The sequence below is a fragment of the Sapajus apella genome, unplaced genomic scaffold (genome assembly GCF_009761245.1).
Source record: "Sapajus apella isolate SASKATOON/1434 unplaced genomic scaffold, GSC_monkey_1.0 scaffold130, whole genome shotgun sequence".
NCBI classification, from domain to species: domain Eukaryota; kingdom Metazoa; phylum Chordata; class Mammalia; order Primates; family Cebidae; genus Sapajus; species Sapajus apella.
The window spans coordinates 3,524,630-3,537,070 of record NW_022437070.1 but is presented as its reverse complement, the minus strand read 5'-3'; the positions used below and the strand labels follow the sequence as shown (position 1 = coordinate 3,537,070).

The following is a 12,441-nucleotide window of genomic DNA, read 5'->3' as shown; positions in this document are numbered from 1 at the left end:
AAAAAAAAAAAAAAAAAAAAAGCAACTGTTACGCTTCTAATGTATTTCTTTCTTTTTGTATATTTATACGTTTATGAACATTTTAACAAAAATTTTATATTTTTTTCTTAATATTTCTCCCTTATGTGTTTAACTATGGAAATTTCCAAATACAAAGAGAATAAACTAGTCAATTACCATGTTATATCATAATCATTAATCTCATTGTTGTTATTTTTCCTGTGACTGCTTCCTGAAATTATAAACCCTTTTATTTTCATGTCATTTGAAGCCTATAGAAAAGTTGCAAAAATAGCCTAAGAAATTCTTATTTACTCTTTACCCACATTTGCCAAGTGTTTATATTTTTCCTCTTTGCTTTGTTGATGACCAACAGCCAAATATCACCAGAAACATACCTGTAACCAGAGACAGCTGATTATACCTTTCTGCAGCAAGGAAGCTCACATACCAGAGGCTGTCTTCGTAAGAGTTTAGGAAGGGCTAGCATATGGTTTCACATAACGTATTAGGTAATATTAGATTATATACCAGATAAAGGTATTTATTAAATATTAGATATCTATTAGAGGACTGCTAATAGTTAATTGTATTATCTATTAGATAGTACAAGATAACATATTACCTAACATCATGTTATGTACTCTGCAGTTCTACATTTAAATTTGTTCTGGTTTTCACTTAAGGCTCTTACAAGTGTCCACTCCCCACCCACCACCACCACCTCTGTCCACAATCTAATTTTATGCATTGCCTTTAATTGTGCCATTTCCATAACCTTCTTTAATCTGGAGGATTCTACACCCTTTGTCTTTCTATGCTTGATATTTTTGAAGAGTATCGGCAAGTTATTTTGGAGAAAGGCATTCATTTGGGGTTGTGTCTGATGTAATTCATGTGCAGGTTCAGATTATGCTTTGCTGGTAGGGATACCACAGAAGTGGTGAGATGTCCTTTTCGTTGCAATATAACAGGGTCCAAGTGATGTCAGTTTGTCTCTTTATTGGTGATCTCAACCTTTTCCACTTGGCCAAGATGCTGTCTTTCAGATTTCTCCACTATAAAGTTAGAATTTTTTTTTTTTTTAATAATAATGTTTCTTAGGAATAGATAACATTACTAGTGGGCATTCAGCTGCAAAATGACCTTTTTCTCCATTTATTCTTGGATTTGTTCAACTGCAAATATTCTGTCAATATGGACTCAGAATTGATTCTTGTTAAGTTCAATGACGTATATGTTAACAATTATTTTTTCCCACCTATTGTATCATAGAACTTAATTTATTTCAGATGTACATCCAGTGATCATTAGAAAGTTTGCTGAAGGGAGTAACCATCACCACAATTCAGTGATCATTTCATTCCTATATGGGTCTCCTCATGCCTACTTATGATTAAACTTTATTCTCACTCAGCTCTGAAGCAATTACTAATCAGTTTTCTCTCTATGTGCATTCTCCTACCTGGACTTTTTACAGAAATGGAATCCTGCAATATGTGGTCCTTTGTAACTGGCTTCTTTCATTTAGCATAATGTTTCAAATGTTCATATATGTTGTAGCATGAGTCAGTGCTTCATTTTCTTTAAATTTCCAAATAAGATTCCATTGTTTGGATAGACCATGATTTGTCTATCCATTTACCCATAGGAAGGCATTTTGGTTGTGCTGTTTTGGGCTTTTATGATTAATGCCGCTGTGAACATTCATGTGCCAATTCACAACACACATCCCTGTTGGTGGGTGTCATCCCTGGCCACCTTTTCATGTCTCTTTTTCTGCCTTTTCTGGCACTTTGCAGGTACAATTCTGCTTTCCCAGGAATCGCATCCCTCAGTACGCCGCAAGTTCCCAGAAGTAAGAGGGAAGATGACCATGTTCAAGGTGAGTAGGATTTGCTTCTCTTACTCTTAAAATTCCATCTCAGTACTCAGACCGTCACAAGTTTTTCTCTGTCTTGGGAAGATTCGAGGAGAAAAACAGGCATTTGAGGATCTCTTGTGTACCAGGTGCTTCCTTTGTTACTTTTGAGTGGATTTTACATTTGTTTTTAGTTCTTGTTTTCTTGTATCATTTAGTCTATGGAGTAGACGAGATTGTTGGAATGGATAATTCTTTTATTTTACTACTTCTCTGCTCACACATTAGCTATTTTTATCCTCTAATACAATACTCTTCCTCATGTACATTCGTAACTGTATTTGTATTGGTGATATTAATCTAATTTAAGTTGCACTCTTTCTATTTAATATTATATAATGTTCATTTTTAATGGTTGCATCATATTCCCGTTTAAATCGGTGCTCCTTTTTAATTAGTTTATATTCCCAGACACTGGGAACTCAATTTTGAAAGGGTACTTTAAATGTGTGCCACATTGGCCCTTTTGTAGATAGAGTACCCATATGTGGCACATTACGGCAAGCTGTAACTGTGGCTTCACACAAGGATTGCTGGAAGTTTCCACACAGGAAGAGCCAGATTTTCTTTCCCCCAAGTCTGGGTTGTGCCTTCTGCGTCTTTTATTTAGTGGTCTGTCTTTATTCCTTTATATGTTAAGAAATTTGACCGAAGTAATATTTAACGTAAATATTTTGTGCATGATACTAGATTTGCCAGTCTTTGTGTTTTGTTTCATCATTTACTCCTCAGAACAGCTGAATGAGGCAGTTCTTATCTTCCTCTTAAACGCACAAAATATGAGAAACCTGCTCATGTTTAGACAGGAGACTAAGAGTCAAGAATATTAGCCATTTTACTCAGCTGAAAGAGACAGAAAAAGAGAGAATTCTCCATTGAGGGGCCTGTGCCCTGTGGTGTGGGTGTCTGGAGTATCCTGCTGAGTGATGACATCTACAGGTGGCACTGCTCCTCCCTGGCCCTACCTTGGGAGGGGGATGCCTTTTCTTCTTGTCATAGTACCTCTTCCTTGGCTCCCAGCACTTCAGGTACCCAAAAACAGCAGTTACCATAGTCATGACAGAAAATTTTAAAATTAATTAAGGGAAAAGATGCCTTAACAGTGTTACCAGAAAACGTAATAGTCTAAGGTGAAAATATTTACCCTTTGGTTATCTAAAAAAAGATTCAATCCAAAATAAGAATCTTATGCACAGAATAGAGAAGAAAATCCAAAGAAATATGAATAAAGGAGATTACCAGGAGGAGAAAAACAGATGGCAATAAATATTTGAAAAGATGTTGATATTCATTTATAATCAAATAAGTGAAAATAATAAAACAAAGTCGTGGCCAGGCCTGTGACTCACACCTGTAATCTCGGCACTTTAGGAAGCTTAGGAAGGAGGATTGTTTGAAAGCAGGAGCTCAAGACCATCCTGGTAAACATAGGAAGATGCTATCTCTACAAAAAAAGAAAGACCAAAAAACCAAAAACAATTTCTTTCTGATCAGAGTACCAGAATAATGGGAAAATTGATAACCTGCTTTTGGCAATATTAAGAAAATCAGAATAATGTATCCCCTTGAAAAATTTTGGAGTTAAAAAAAATTGAGAAAGTGTGACACATAATCACAATTTAAACATTCTTATTTTTTGACATTTTATTATTTAAAACTTATTTAAATAGGAGAGTAAGATCTATCTGAAATGATGTTCTTTATTGGATTAGTAATCATGGAAAATATAGAAAATTAAATGTTTATTATTTAGAATAACAACAGATCAATTCCATGGAACACTGCAGATGTGAGATAAAGTCAATAGCAATAATTGACAAAAATGAAAACCGCTAATGTTAAGTATTTAGTCTATGCTTCACATGTTTCCCCAATACCATATGTATATTCCACTATTTAATTCTTTAAAAACTGTATCCTGAGACAATCATTATTGTCTCAGAGGAAAGTAATGCATTCAGGCCAACTTGTCCAAGGTCACATGACTGGGAAGGGACAGAGTCTTATATATGCACTCCGAGGCACGCTGGCTGCAAGTCATGACATTCAACATTGCAATTAATGTATGTCGTTTTTGCCTTGAGAGCACAGAGACTCACTGCATAACTACTCACATATGTCACCATAAGACTGTCAGTGTGGCAAATGTTTTTTTTTTTTTCTCTTTTTTATTCTTACACAGAAAAAAAGCAGATGTTAAAGCAAAACAATAACATCCAGGGTTGGAGTTTGAGAGAGGGAGACAATGGGCATTATCAAACAAATTAGGACTGAATTGCTAAATGTTGCTGAGGTGACTGTCAAGATTTATCAAAACATAGGTGTGTGTAGCCCAGGGTGCCGCATTTAGAGTCCTGGAGGGTTACTTACAAGGAGACTCAATTATTGCATGAAGTAAAAATACAGGTCTTTTTCATCATTTCATTTTTGGTGGAACTCGGGAAAATCAGTCATTGTCAGGATACAGACAGAATGAGTAGGAAATCTATGAGTTGACCTGTGTCTCTCAAGATCCAAAACAACTTCCCACCCCTCCCCTCTCTCTACTCAGTGCCACCCCTCCCTCTTCCAGGAATCGTTGTTCATGAGATTGAGGTTGCATATGTTTGATGCTGTAGGAGGCAGTGACCTTCAAGGACGTGGCTGTGGTCTTCACTGAGGAGGAGCTGGGGCTGCTGGACCCTGCCCAGAGGAAGCTGTACCGAGATGTGATGCTGGAGAACTTCAGGAACCTGCTGTCAGTGGGTGAGCACAGGCACCCTCTATAATGGAACATCAGGCCTTAGGAGTGGCTTTGTATGCCAGGGTACAAAGTTTCAAGTATTGCTGGGCGTGGTGGCTCACGCCTGTAATCCAAGCACTTTGGAGGCCAAGGCGGGCGGATCACCTGAGGTTGAGAGTTCAAGACCAGCCTGACCAACATGGTGAAACCCCATCTTAAAAAAAAAAGAAGTAGTTTCAAGTGTTAATTAGTAACTTGAACCTAAGGTTCAAGTTTGAGTGTGCAGTGAGAACCTAAATTTCTAGTAAATTTTACCTTGATATTACCTAGAATGTGTTGGAATTAAGCACATGACTTTGCATGTTTGCAGGACAGCAAGCATTCGACAGGGATACTTTCCAGTTCCTAAGGGAAGAAAAGGTTTGGATGATGAAGACAGCAACCCAAAGAGAAGGGAATTCAGGTAAGAATCAAGCAAGTGTGAATCCCTGTAGGTCTCTTCCATCTGTTTTACTTCTGTCCATGCTCAAATCCATTGCCCTGGCCTAAATGGCCAAACCTCTTTCTTGGATTATTGACAACCATCTTACACTTGGTGGCCCCGCTGCCTGCCTTCCCACCCTGACATCTCTTCTCATAGCAGCCAAAGTGATCCTTAGGAAATGTAAGTCAGATTGCTATTCCTCAGCTCAAAAGCCTTTTGGGCTTATTTTCATTAAAGTTATAACTACAACCTCTTTTTCTTTTCTTTTTTTTTGAGATGGAGTCTCCCTCTGTTGCCCAGGCTGGAGTGCAGTGGTGCAATCTCGGCTCACTGCAACCTCCGCCTCCTGGGTTCAAGCAATTCTCTTGCCTCAGCCTCTCGAGCAGCTGGGACTACAGGCACAAACCACCATACCCAGCTAGTGTTTTTGTATTTTTAGTACAGACGGGGTTTTACCATATTGGCCAGGCTGGTCTCGAACTGCTGACCTTGTGATCCACCTGACTTAGCCTCCCAAAGTGCTGGGATTACAGGCGTGAGCTACCTTGCTCTCCCTGTAACCTCTTTAATTGACTTTTGGAGACCCTGTGGTCTGCTTTTCATCCCCTCCCCCTACCTCTCTGACTACAGCTCCTCCTCTCCCTCTTGCTCTGTCTTTACCAGCCATATTATTCTCCCTGCTGTTTCTCTGTCTTGCCAAGGAAGTTGTGTTGCCTTTTGCTGGTACCCAGTGACCACAAACTTAGCAGATTGAGCAACAAACATTATTTTTGTGTTCTTTAGGGATGAAGTCTGATACATCTCACTGGGCAATTATCGAGTTGTCTGTAGGTCTGTAGGGCTTCGTTTTTTCTGGATGCTCCTGGGGAGAAGCCTTTACTTTGGTTTATCAGTGTCTAGGCACTGTCCTCACTCCTTGGCTCTTGCTTCCCTTCCTTCATCTTCAAAGGAGGCAAGTTGCATCTCCATAGGTATGCTCCCTCTGCCACTCTTATGCCTTTTGGGTCCTCTTTCATCTTTTGGGTCCCTTGTAATTCTTTTTTTTTTGAGACGGAGTTTCGCTCTTGTTACCCAGGCTGGAGTGCAATGGCGCGATCTCGGCTCACTGCAACCTCCGCCTCCTGGGTTCAGGCAATTCTCTTGCCTCAGCCTCCTGAGTAGCTGGGATTACAGGCACGTGCCACCATGCCCAGCTGATTTTTTGTATTTTTAGTAGAGATGGGGTTTCACCATGTTGACCAGGATGGTCTTGATCTCTTGACCTCGTGATCCACCCGCCTCGGCCTCCCAAAGTGCTGGGATTACAGGCATGAGCCACCGCGCCCGGCCACTGAATGCTTTTATACTAAAAGTTATGGATGTTAACAGGGTAGAGATGCACATTATATTTTACTAAGAGAAAAATAAGAAACAGTTCTGGGACGTACCAAATGAGGATCTTGTATTGTATGCTCCTGATAGAGTAGGATGTGTTACATTCCTAGAATTAAGGTGTGATGTAGAGAATACAGCCAACCAGGGAAGCTCACCTGAGCCCTGGTTTTGCAAATGATTTTTGAGGCTCTATTACATAGCCATTATTTGTTGATTGATTCCCATGTGGCTAACCAGTCTCCTCGGCCACTGATTCCATGTAACCTAAAGCCCCACCTTAAATCACATTGCTCTTTGTGATATGGGGGCACCAACCCCCAAAGGGGTGCCCAGCCACAACCCTAAATTATATTGTTTCACTATCCAGAGACCTAGTTTTACCCCCAAGCAAACAAAGACACTCTCCTCAGGCATGACACTTCAAACTCCTAGAGATTACTGCTCAGATCCTGAGGACAACATCCAGACCTCATTTTGAATGAGGTTAATTTCTTCACTTTGTAAGGATACACAATATAAACACAAATATACCAAGTATTTATGATGTTATTTTTCTTTAAAGTTGGTTTTGGTTTATATTTTATTAAATACATAATTCATTAGTTTCATAATTTGCCATGCAAGATTTTAGACTGATTAGGAAATTCACTAGGAAAAGTAGCAAGTATAATATTTGTATCATATTAATTTTATTATTAAGACTTTTTATTTTATTAAAAACATTTAATTTCAGTAGCTTTTGGGGTTTGGTGGTTTTTGGTTACATGTGTGAATTGTCTAATGGTGAATTCTGAGATTTTAGTGCACCCATCACCTGAGTAGTGTACATTGTACCCAGCGTGTAGCTTTTTATCCCTTTCCCCACCTTCTGCTCTCCTCCTTTTGAGTCTCCATAGTCCATTATATCACTCTGTATGCCTCTGCATACCCATAGCTTAGCTTTCACTTATAAGTGGAAACACAGTATTTGGTTTTCCATTCCGGAGTTACTTTTTAGAATAATGGCCTCCAGCTCCATCCAAGTTACTCCAAAAGACATTATTTCGTTCTTTTTTATGGCTGAATAGTATTCCATGGTGTATATATACCACATTTTCTTTAGCCACTCATTCGTTGATGGGCACTTAGGTTGGTTCCATATCTTTGAAATTGTAAAATGTGCTGTAATAAATATATGTGTGCAGGTGTCTTTTTGATGTAATGGCTTATTTTCCTTTGGGTAGAAAGTAATGGGATTGCTGGATCAAACTGTAGATCTACTTTTAGTTCTTTAGGGAATGTCCATACTCTTTTTTATAGAGGTGGTACTAATTTACATTCACACCAGCAATGTATAAGTGTTCCCTTTCATCACATCCATGCCAACATCTATTGTTTTTTTGTAAGTCTTTTATTCCTACCAAGTATTTTACATATGATACTTGGTTTGGTTCTAAATTGGCCTCATCCAAACCAGAGATTATGGTACACTTGAAAAATACAAACTGAATGTTGTCTATATTCATGAAAGTTTCATGCCATGGCCTAAGTGAAATCTTGATAACACTGAACAAAGGCGTCACTTGTCCTCATCTCTTAATTCTGTATTCTGATAGGAAGCAAGATCCAAACTGAGATAAAGACTGTTTCAGAAGCAGGAACACATCAAGAGTGGTCCTGCCAGCAAACCTGGGAAAAAATTGCAAGTGATTTAACCAGGTCTCAAGCCTCGGTAATAAATAGCTCTCAGTTCTCCAAACAAAGTGATTTACCCTGCCAGACTGAGGCAGGACTATCTGTAATTAACATAAGACAGAAGTCTTCCCAGGGCAATGAATATAAACAGTCCTTCAGTGATCTCTCCATCTTTGATTTTCATCAACAATCACACTCAGGAGAGAAGTCTCATACATGTGATGAGTGTGGAAAAAGCTTCTGTTACATCTCAGCCCTTCGTATTCATCAGAGAGTTCACATGGGAGAGAAATGCTATAAGTGTGATGTGTGTGGTAAGGAATTCAGTCAGAACTTACATCTGAAAACTCATCAGAGAGTCCACACTGGAGAAAAACCATTCAAATGTGTTGAATGTGGGAAAGGCTTTAGTCGTAGATCAGCACTTAATGTACATTGCAAATTGCACACAGGAGAGAAACCTTATAATTGTGAGGAATGTGGGAAGGCCTTCATTCATGATTCCCAGCTTCAAGAACATCAGAGAATCCATACTGGGGAGAAGCCATTTAAATGTGATATATGTGATAAGAGCTTCTGTGGTAGATCAAGACTTAATAGGCATTCCATGGTTCACACGGGAGAAAAACCTTTCCGATGTGATACGTGTGGTAAGAGCTTTCGTCAGAGATCAGCACTTAATAGTCATCACATGGTCCACACAGGAGAGAAGCCATACAAATGTGAGGAATGTGGAAAAGGCTTTATTTGTAGGCGAGATCTTTATACGCATCATATGGTCCACACGGGAGAGAAGCCATATAATTGTAAAGAATGTGGGAAGAGCTTCAGATGGGCCTCATGTCTTTTGAAACATCAGCGAGTCCACAGTGGAGAAAAACCTTTCAAATGTGAAGAATGTGGGAAAGGATTTTACACAAATTCACAACGTTATTCCCATCAGAGATCCCATAGTGGAGAAAAACCATACAAATGTGTGGAGTGTGGGAAGGGCTACAAAAGGAGGTTGGATCTTGACTTTCACCAGCGTGTCCATACAGGAGAGAAACTGTATAATTGTAAGGAATGTGGGAAGAGCTTTAGTCGGGCCCCTTGTCTTTTGAAACATGAGAGACTCCATAGTGGAGAAAAACCATTCCAATGTGAAGAGTGTGGGAAGAGGTTTACTCAAAATTCACATCTTCATTCCCATCAGCGAGTCCATACTGGAGAAAAGCCATACAAATGTGAGAGGTGTGGAAAGGGCTACAATAGTAAGTTTAATCTTGATATGCACCAGAAGGTCCACACAGGAGAGAGACCGTATAATTGTAAAGAATGTGGGAAGAGTTTTGGTTGGGCCTCATGTCTTTTGAAACATCAGAGACTGCACAGCGGAGAAAAACCATTCAAATGTGAAGAGTGTGGGAAAAGATTTACTCAGAATTCACAGCTTCATTCTCATCAAAGAGTGCACACCGGAGAAAAGCCATACAAATGTGATGAGTGTGGGAAGGGTTTCAGCTGGTCTTCAACCCGTCTGACCCACCAGAGACGCCACAGCAGAGAATCACCTCTCAAATGTGAGGAGTATGGGAAGAATACTGTACAGAATTCATTCTCTAAAGTCCAAGAAAAAGTTCACAGTGTAGAAAAGCCATACAAATGTGAGGACTGTGGGAAGGGCTACAACAGGTGCTCGAATCTTGACATGCATCAGAGGGTCCACATGGGAGAGAAAACATGGAAATGTGGGGAGTGCGATCTGTGCTTCAGTCAGGCCTCAAGTCTTCAACTTCATCAGATTGTTCATGTGGGAGAGAAAACTTAGTGATGTGATGGTGTGATAAAGTGTTCACTCAGTCTTCATGAATGCAGTCTCATCTGAAAGTTCACAAAGGGGAGAAACGTTAAAATGTGAGGCACATAATAAGCACTTTCCTTTGAGTGCTTTATCTCTGAATACACGCTGGTGATAAATTTCACCCATTCTTTGAAGAGCGAAAACATTTAAGATAACATCATTGCTTCAGCCATAGCTCAGCATACCCCAGTAGTCTCAGGACCACCATAGTGGAGAATCTTTGTAAATGGTGCAATAAAGCTTCATTCAGAAGTTTGATAGTTACAGCTGTCATTCAGGAGACAGGACTTAGAAAGAGTAAGAGTTCACGAATTTACCACTCTAATGGTGGACATCTCAAAATTGATGTCCACTAGAATGTAAGCTACCTGTGTCTTTGCTGCTAAATTGTCACAACTGGAACACTGATTATCACTTTGTATGTCTCCAGGGCTTGTTTGTTAAATCAATGAAAGGAGAAAACATATGTGTGGATTTGGATGCAATTCTATGTATCCAAACAAGGAAGTCTGGAAAACATAATTCTGGGAAACATGAGTTGAAATGCAGAGTAAATTTAGTACTGCAATCCATAGCATTATTTTGAATATTATTTTTTTCCTTTTAAATTTTTTTCTTGGGCCGGGCGCGGTGGCTCAAGCCTGTAATCGCAGCACTTTGGGAGGCTGAGGCGGGTGGATCACGAGGTCAAGAGATCGAGACCATCCTGGTCAACATGGTGAAACCTCGTCTCTACTAAAACTACAAAAAATTAGCTGGGCATGGTGGCATGTGCCTGTAATCCCAGCTACTCAGGAGGCTGAGGCAGGAGAATTGCCTGAACCCAGGAGGCGGAGGTTGCGGTGAGCCGAGATCGCGCCATTGCACTCCAGCCTGGGTAACAAGAGCGAAACTCCGTCTCAAAAAAAAAAAAAAAAAAATTTTCTTGATCAGAGTTATCATATTCATTGAATATCATTTTATTGCACTTGGCTCCTGGCTTCCCCACATCCTGTGTTCTGAAATTGGATTATTATTTGTGGCTCTATCAAATGTTCATTGCTTGTATACAGTATAAATTTATCCTTTGTAGCTTTTCTCTCAGTATAGACTGAAAAGGTTGGGTTAATTTTACAGTAAAAGACCACTGCATATTTTACAATTAAATGTTTTCAACAGTATTAAGACAAGATTTACGGTAACACTTTAAAAGTGTCAGATGGACATTGACAAATTTTCTTAGTCAATCCTAGATTGGTCATATTTGTGATCATGAGGCCTTGGTATGATTACCTTTTAATTGCTGTACAATTTTTTTTTTTAACTTCTCTGGTACAAAATATTCTACATTTGAAGGACAGCTTTTGTCAACCTTCTTATCCAATATTCTTCTATCAACCCTGTGAACAGGAAGAGAAACTTAATGGAGTTTGGTAGTTTCTTCAAATATATTCATTATTGGGGGCAGGAGTAACATTTAAATCTTCTTCTTTATTGCTGGCAGTAAAAATATGTCTTTTGGAGAGCAGAACATGTCAGTGTATAAGGTGCAACTGTTTGGTATGAAAACCATAGGATAGGAAATTATGACTATGATAAACTCCAAAAAGTAGAAGACCACATTGATGATGTCACTCCATTTTAAAATGAAAAGAACAAGTGTTCAAGAACAGGAATTTGTGTGAATTGCATTTATTTTTATAATAACATGAAATAAATGAGATGATCACATAGACATAAAAGGAGAAAAACAATGTTTTTTTAGCCTTCATAACTTAGTCAAATAAATATCTTTGTGTGTTTATGTTCTTTTGAGTGTTTGCATACATACTACGTGAATGAATATTTTTACTGATCTTTGCTGGCAATGAAAATTTGCACCATTTTATATTTCCATGAATTTTTAAATGTTTTGTTTTTAATAATTAGGGATACATAAAAATTGTGTCTCAGTGAAAATCAGCTTTACCGAAGCAGTAAATTGTGTGCAATAAAATTTGAAAAAATATTAATGTTAATCACTTACTTATAAAGAGTGAATAAGATTGCTCTACATTGTCATGTGACATAAGTTCAAAATTAAGGAATAAGACTGTGGAAGTCATATTTTAAAACAAATTATCTGGGTTTTTGAATACAGATACATTGATGAGTGTGGTAAACTGCCATGATTAATGCACATGTTACTTCTTTAGGCATAAGTCATAGAAACTGAAACACAGTAGGTATACATATGTTGTAGAGGTTAAAAAAAAAGACTCTGGGCCGGGCGCGGTGGCTCAAGCCTGTAATCCCAGCACTTTGGGAGGCCGAGGCGGGTGGATCACAAGGTCAAGAGATCGAGACCATCCTGGTCAACATGGTGAAACCCCGTCTCTACTAAAAATACAAAAAATTAGCTGGGCATGGTGGTGCGTGCCTGTAATCCCAGCTACTCAGGAGGC

The 12,441-nt window shown here is 38.9% G+C and overlaps 2 protein-coding genes across 4 annotated transcripts in view; both read left to right on the top strand.

Moving 5' to 3' along the window:
• LOC116539642 (zinc finger protein 224) overlaps positions 1 to 12,441 on the top strand; it is an 82,147-nt gene that overhangs the window by 60,881 nt on the left and 8,825 nt on the right. For 2 of the 3 annotated variants that reach the window (XM_032262750.1, XM_032262752.1), the window contains 4 exons: positions 1,803 to 1,885; positions 4,540 to 4,666; positions 5,014 to 5,106; positions 8,097 to 9,967. In XM_032262750.1, the coding sequence (XP_032118641.1) occupies positions 1,803 to 1,885; positions 4,540 to 4,666; positions 5,014 to 5,106; positions 8,097 to 9,967 (2,174 nt within the window). The remainder of the gene's footprint in view (positions 1 to 1,802; positions 1,886 to 4,539; positions 4,667 to 5,013; positions 5,107 to 8,096; positions 9,968 to 12,441) is intronic. The other variant, XM_032262751.1, reaches the window with a different exon arrangement.
• ZNF225 (zinc finger protein 225) overlaps positions 9,883 to 12,441 on the top strand; it is a 30,417-nt gene continuing 27,858 nt past the window's right edge. The window contains exon 1 of the mRNA XM_032262763.1: positions 9,883 to 9,967. Coding sequence (XP_032118654.1) covers positions 9,966 to 9,967 — 2 coding nt within the window. The 5' untranslated portion in view covers positions 9,883 to 9,965. The remainder of the gene's footprint in view (positions 9,968 to 12,441) is intronic.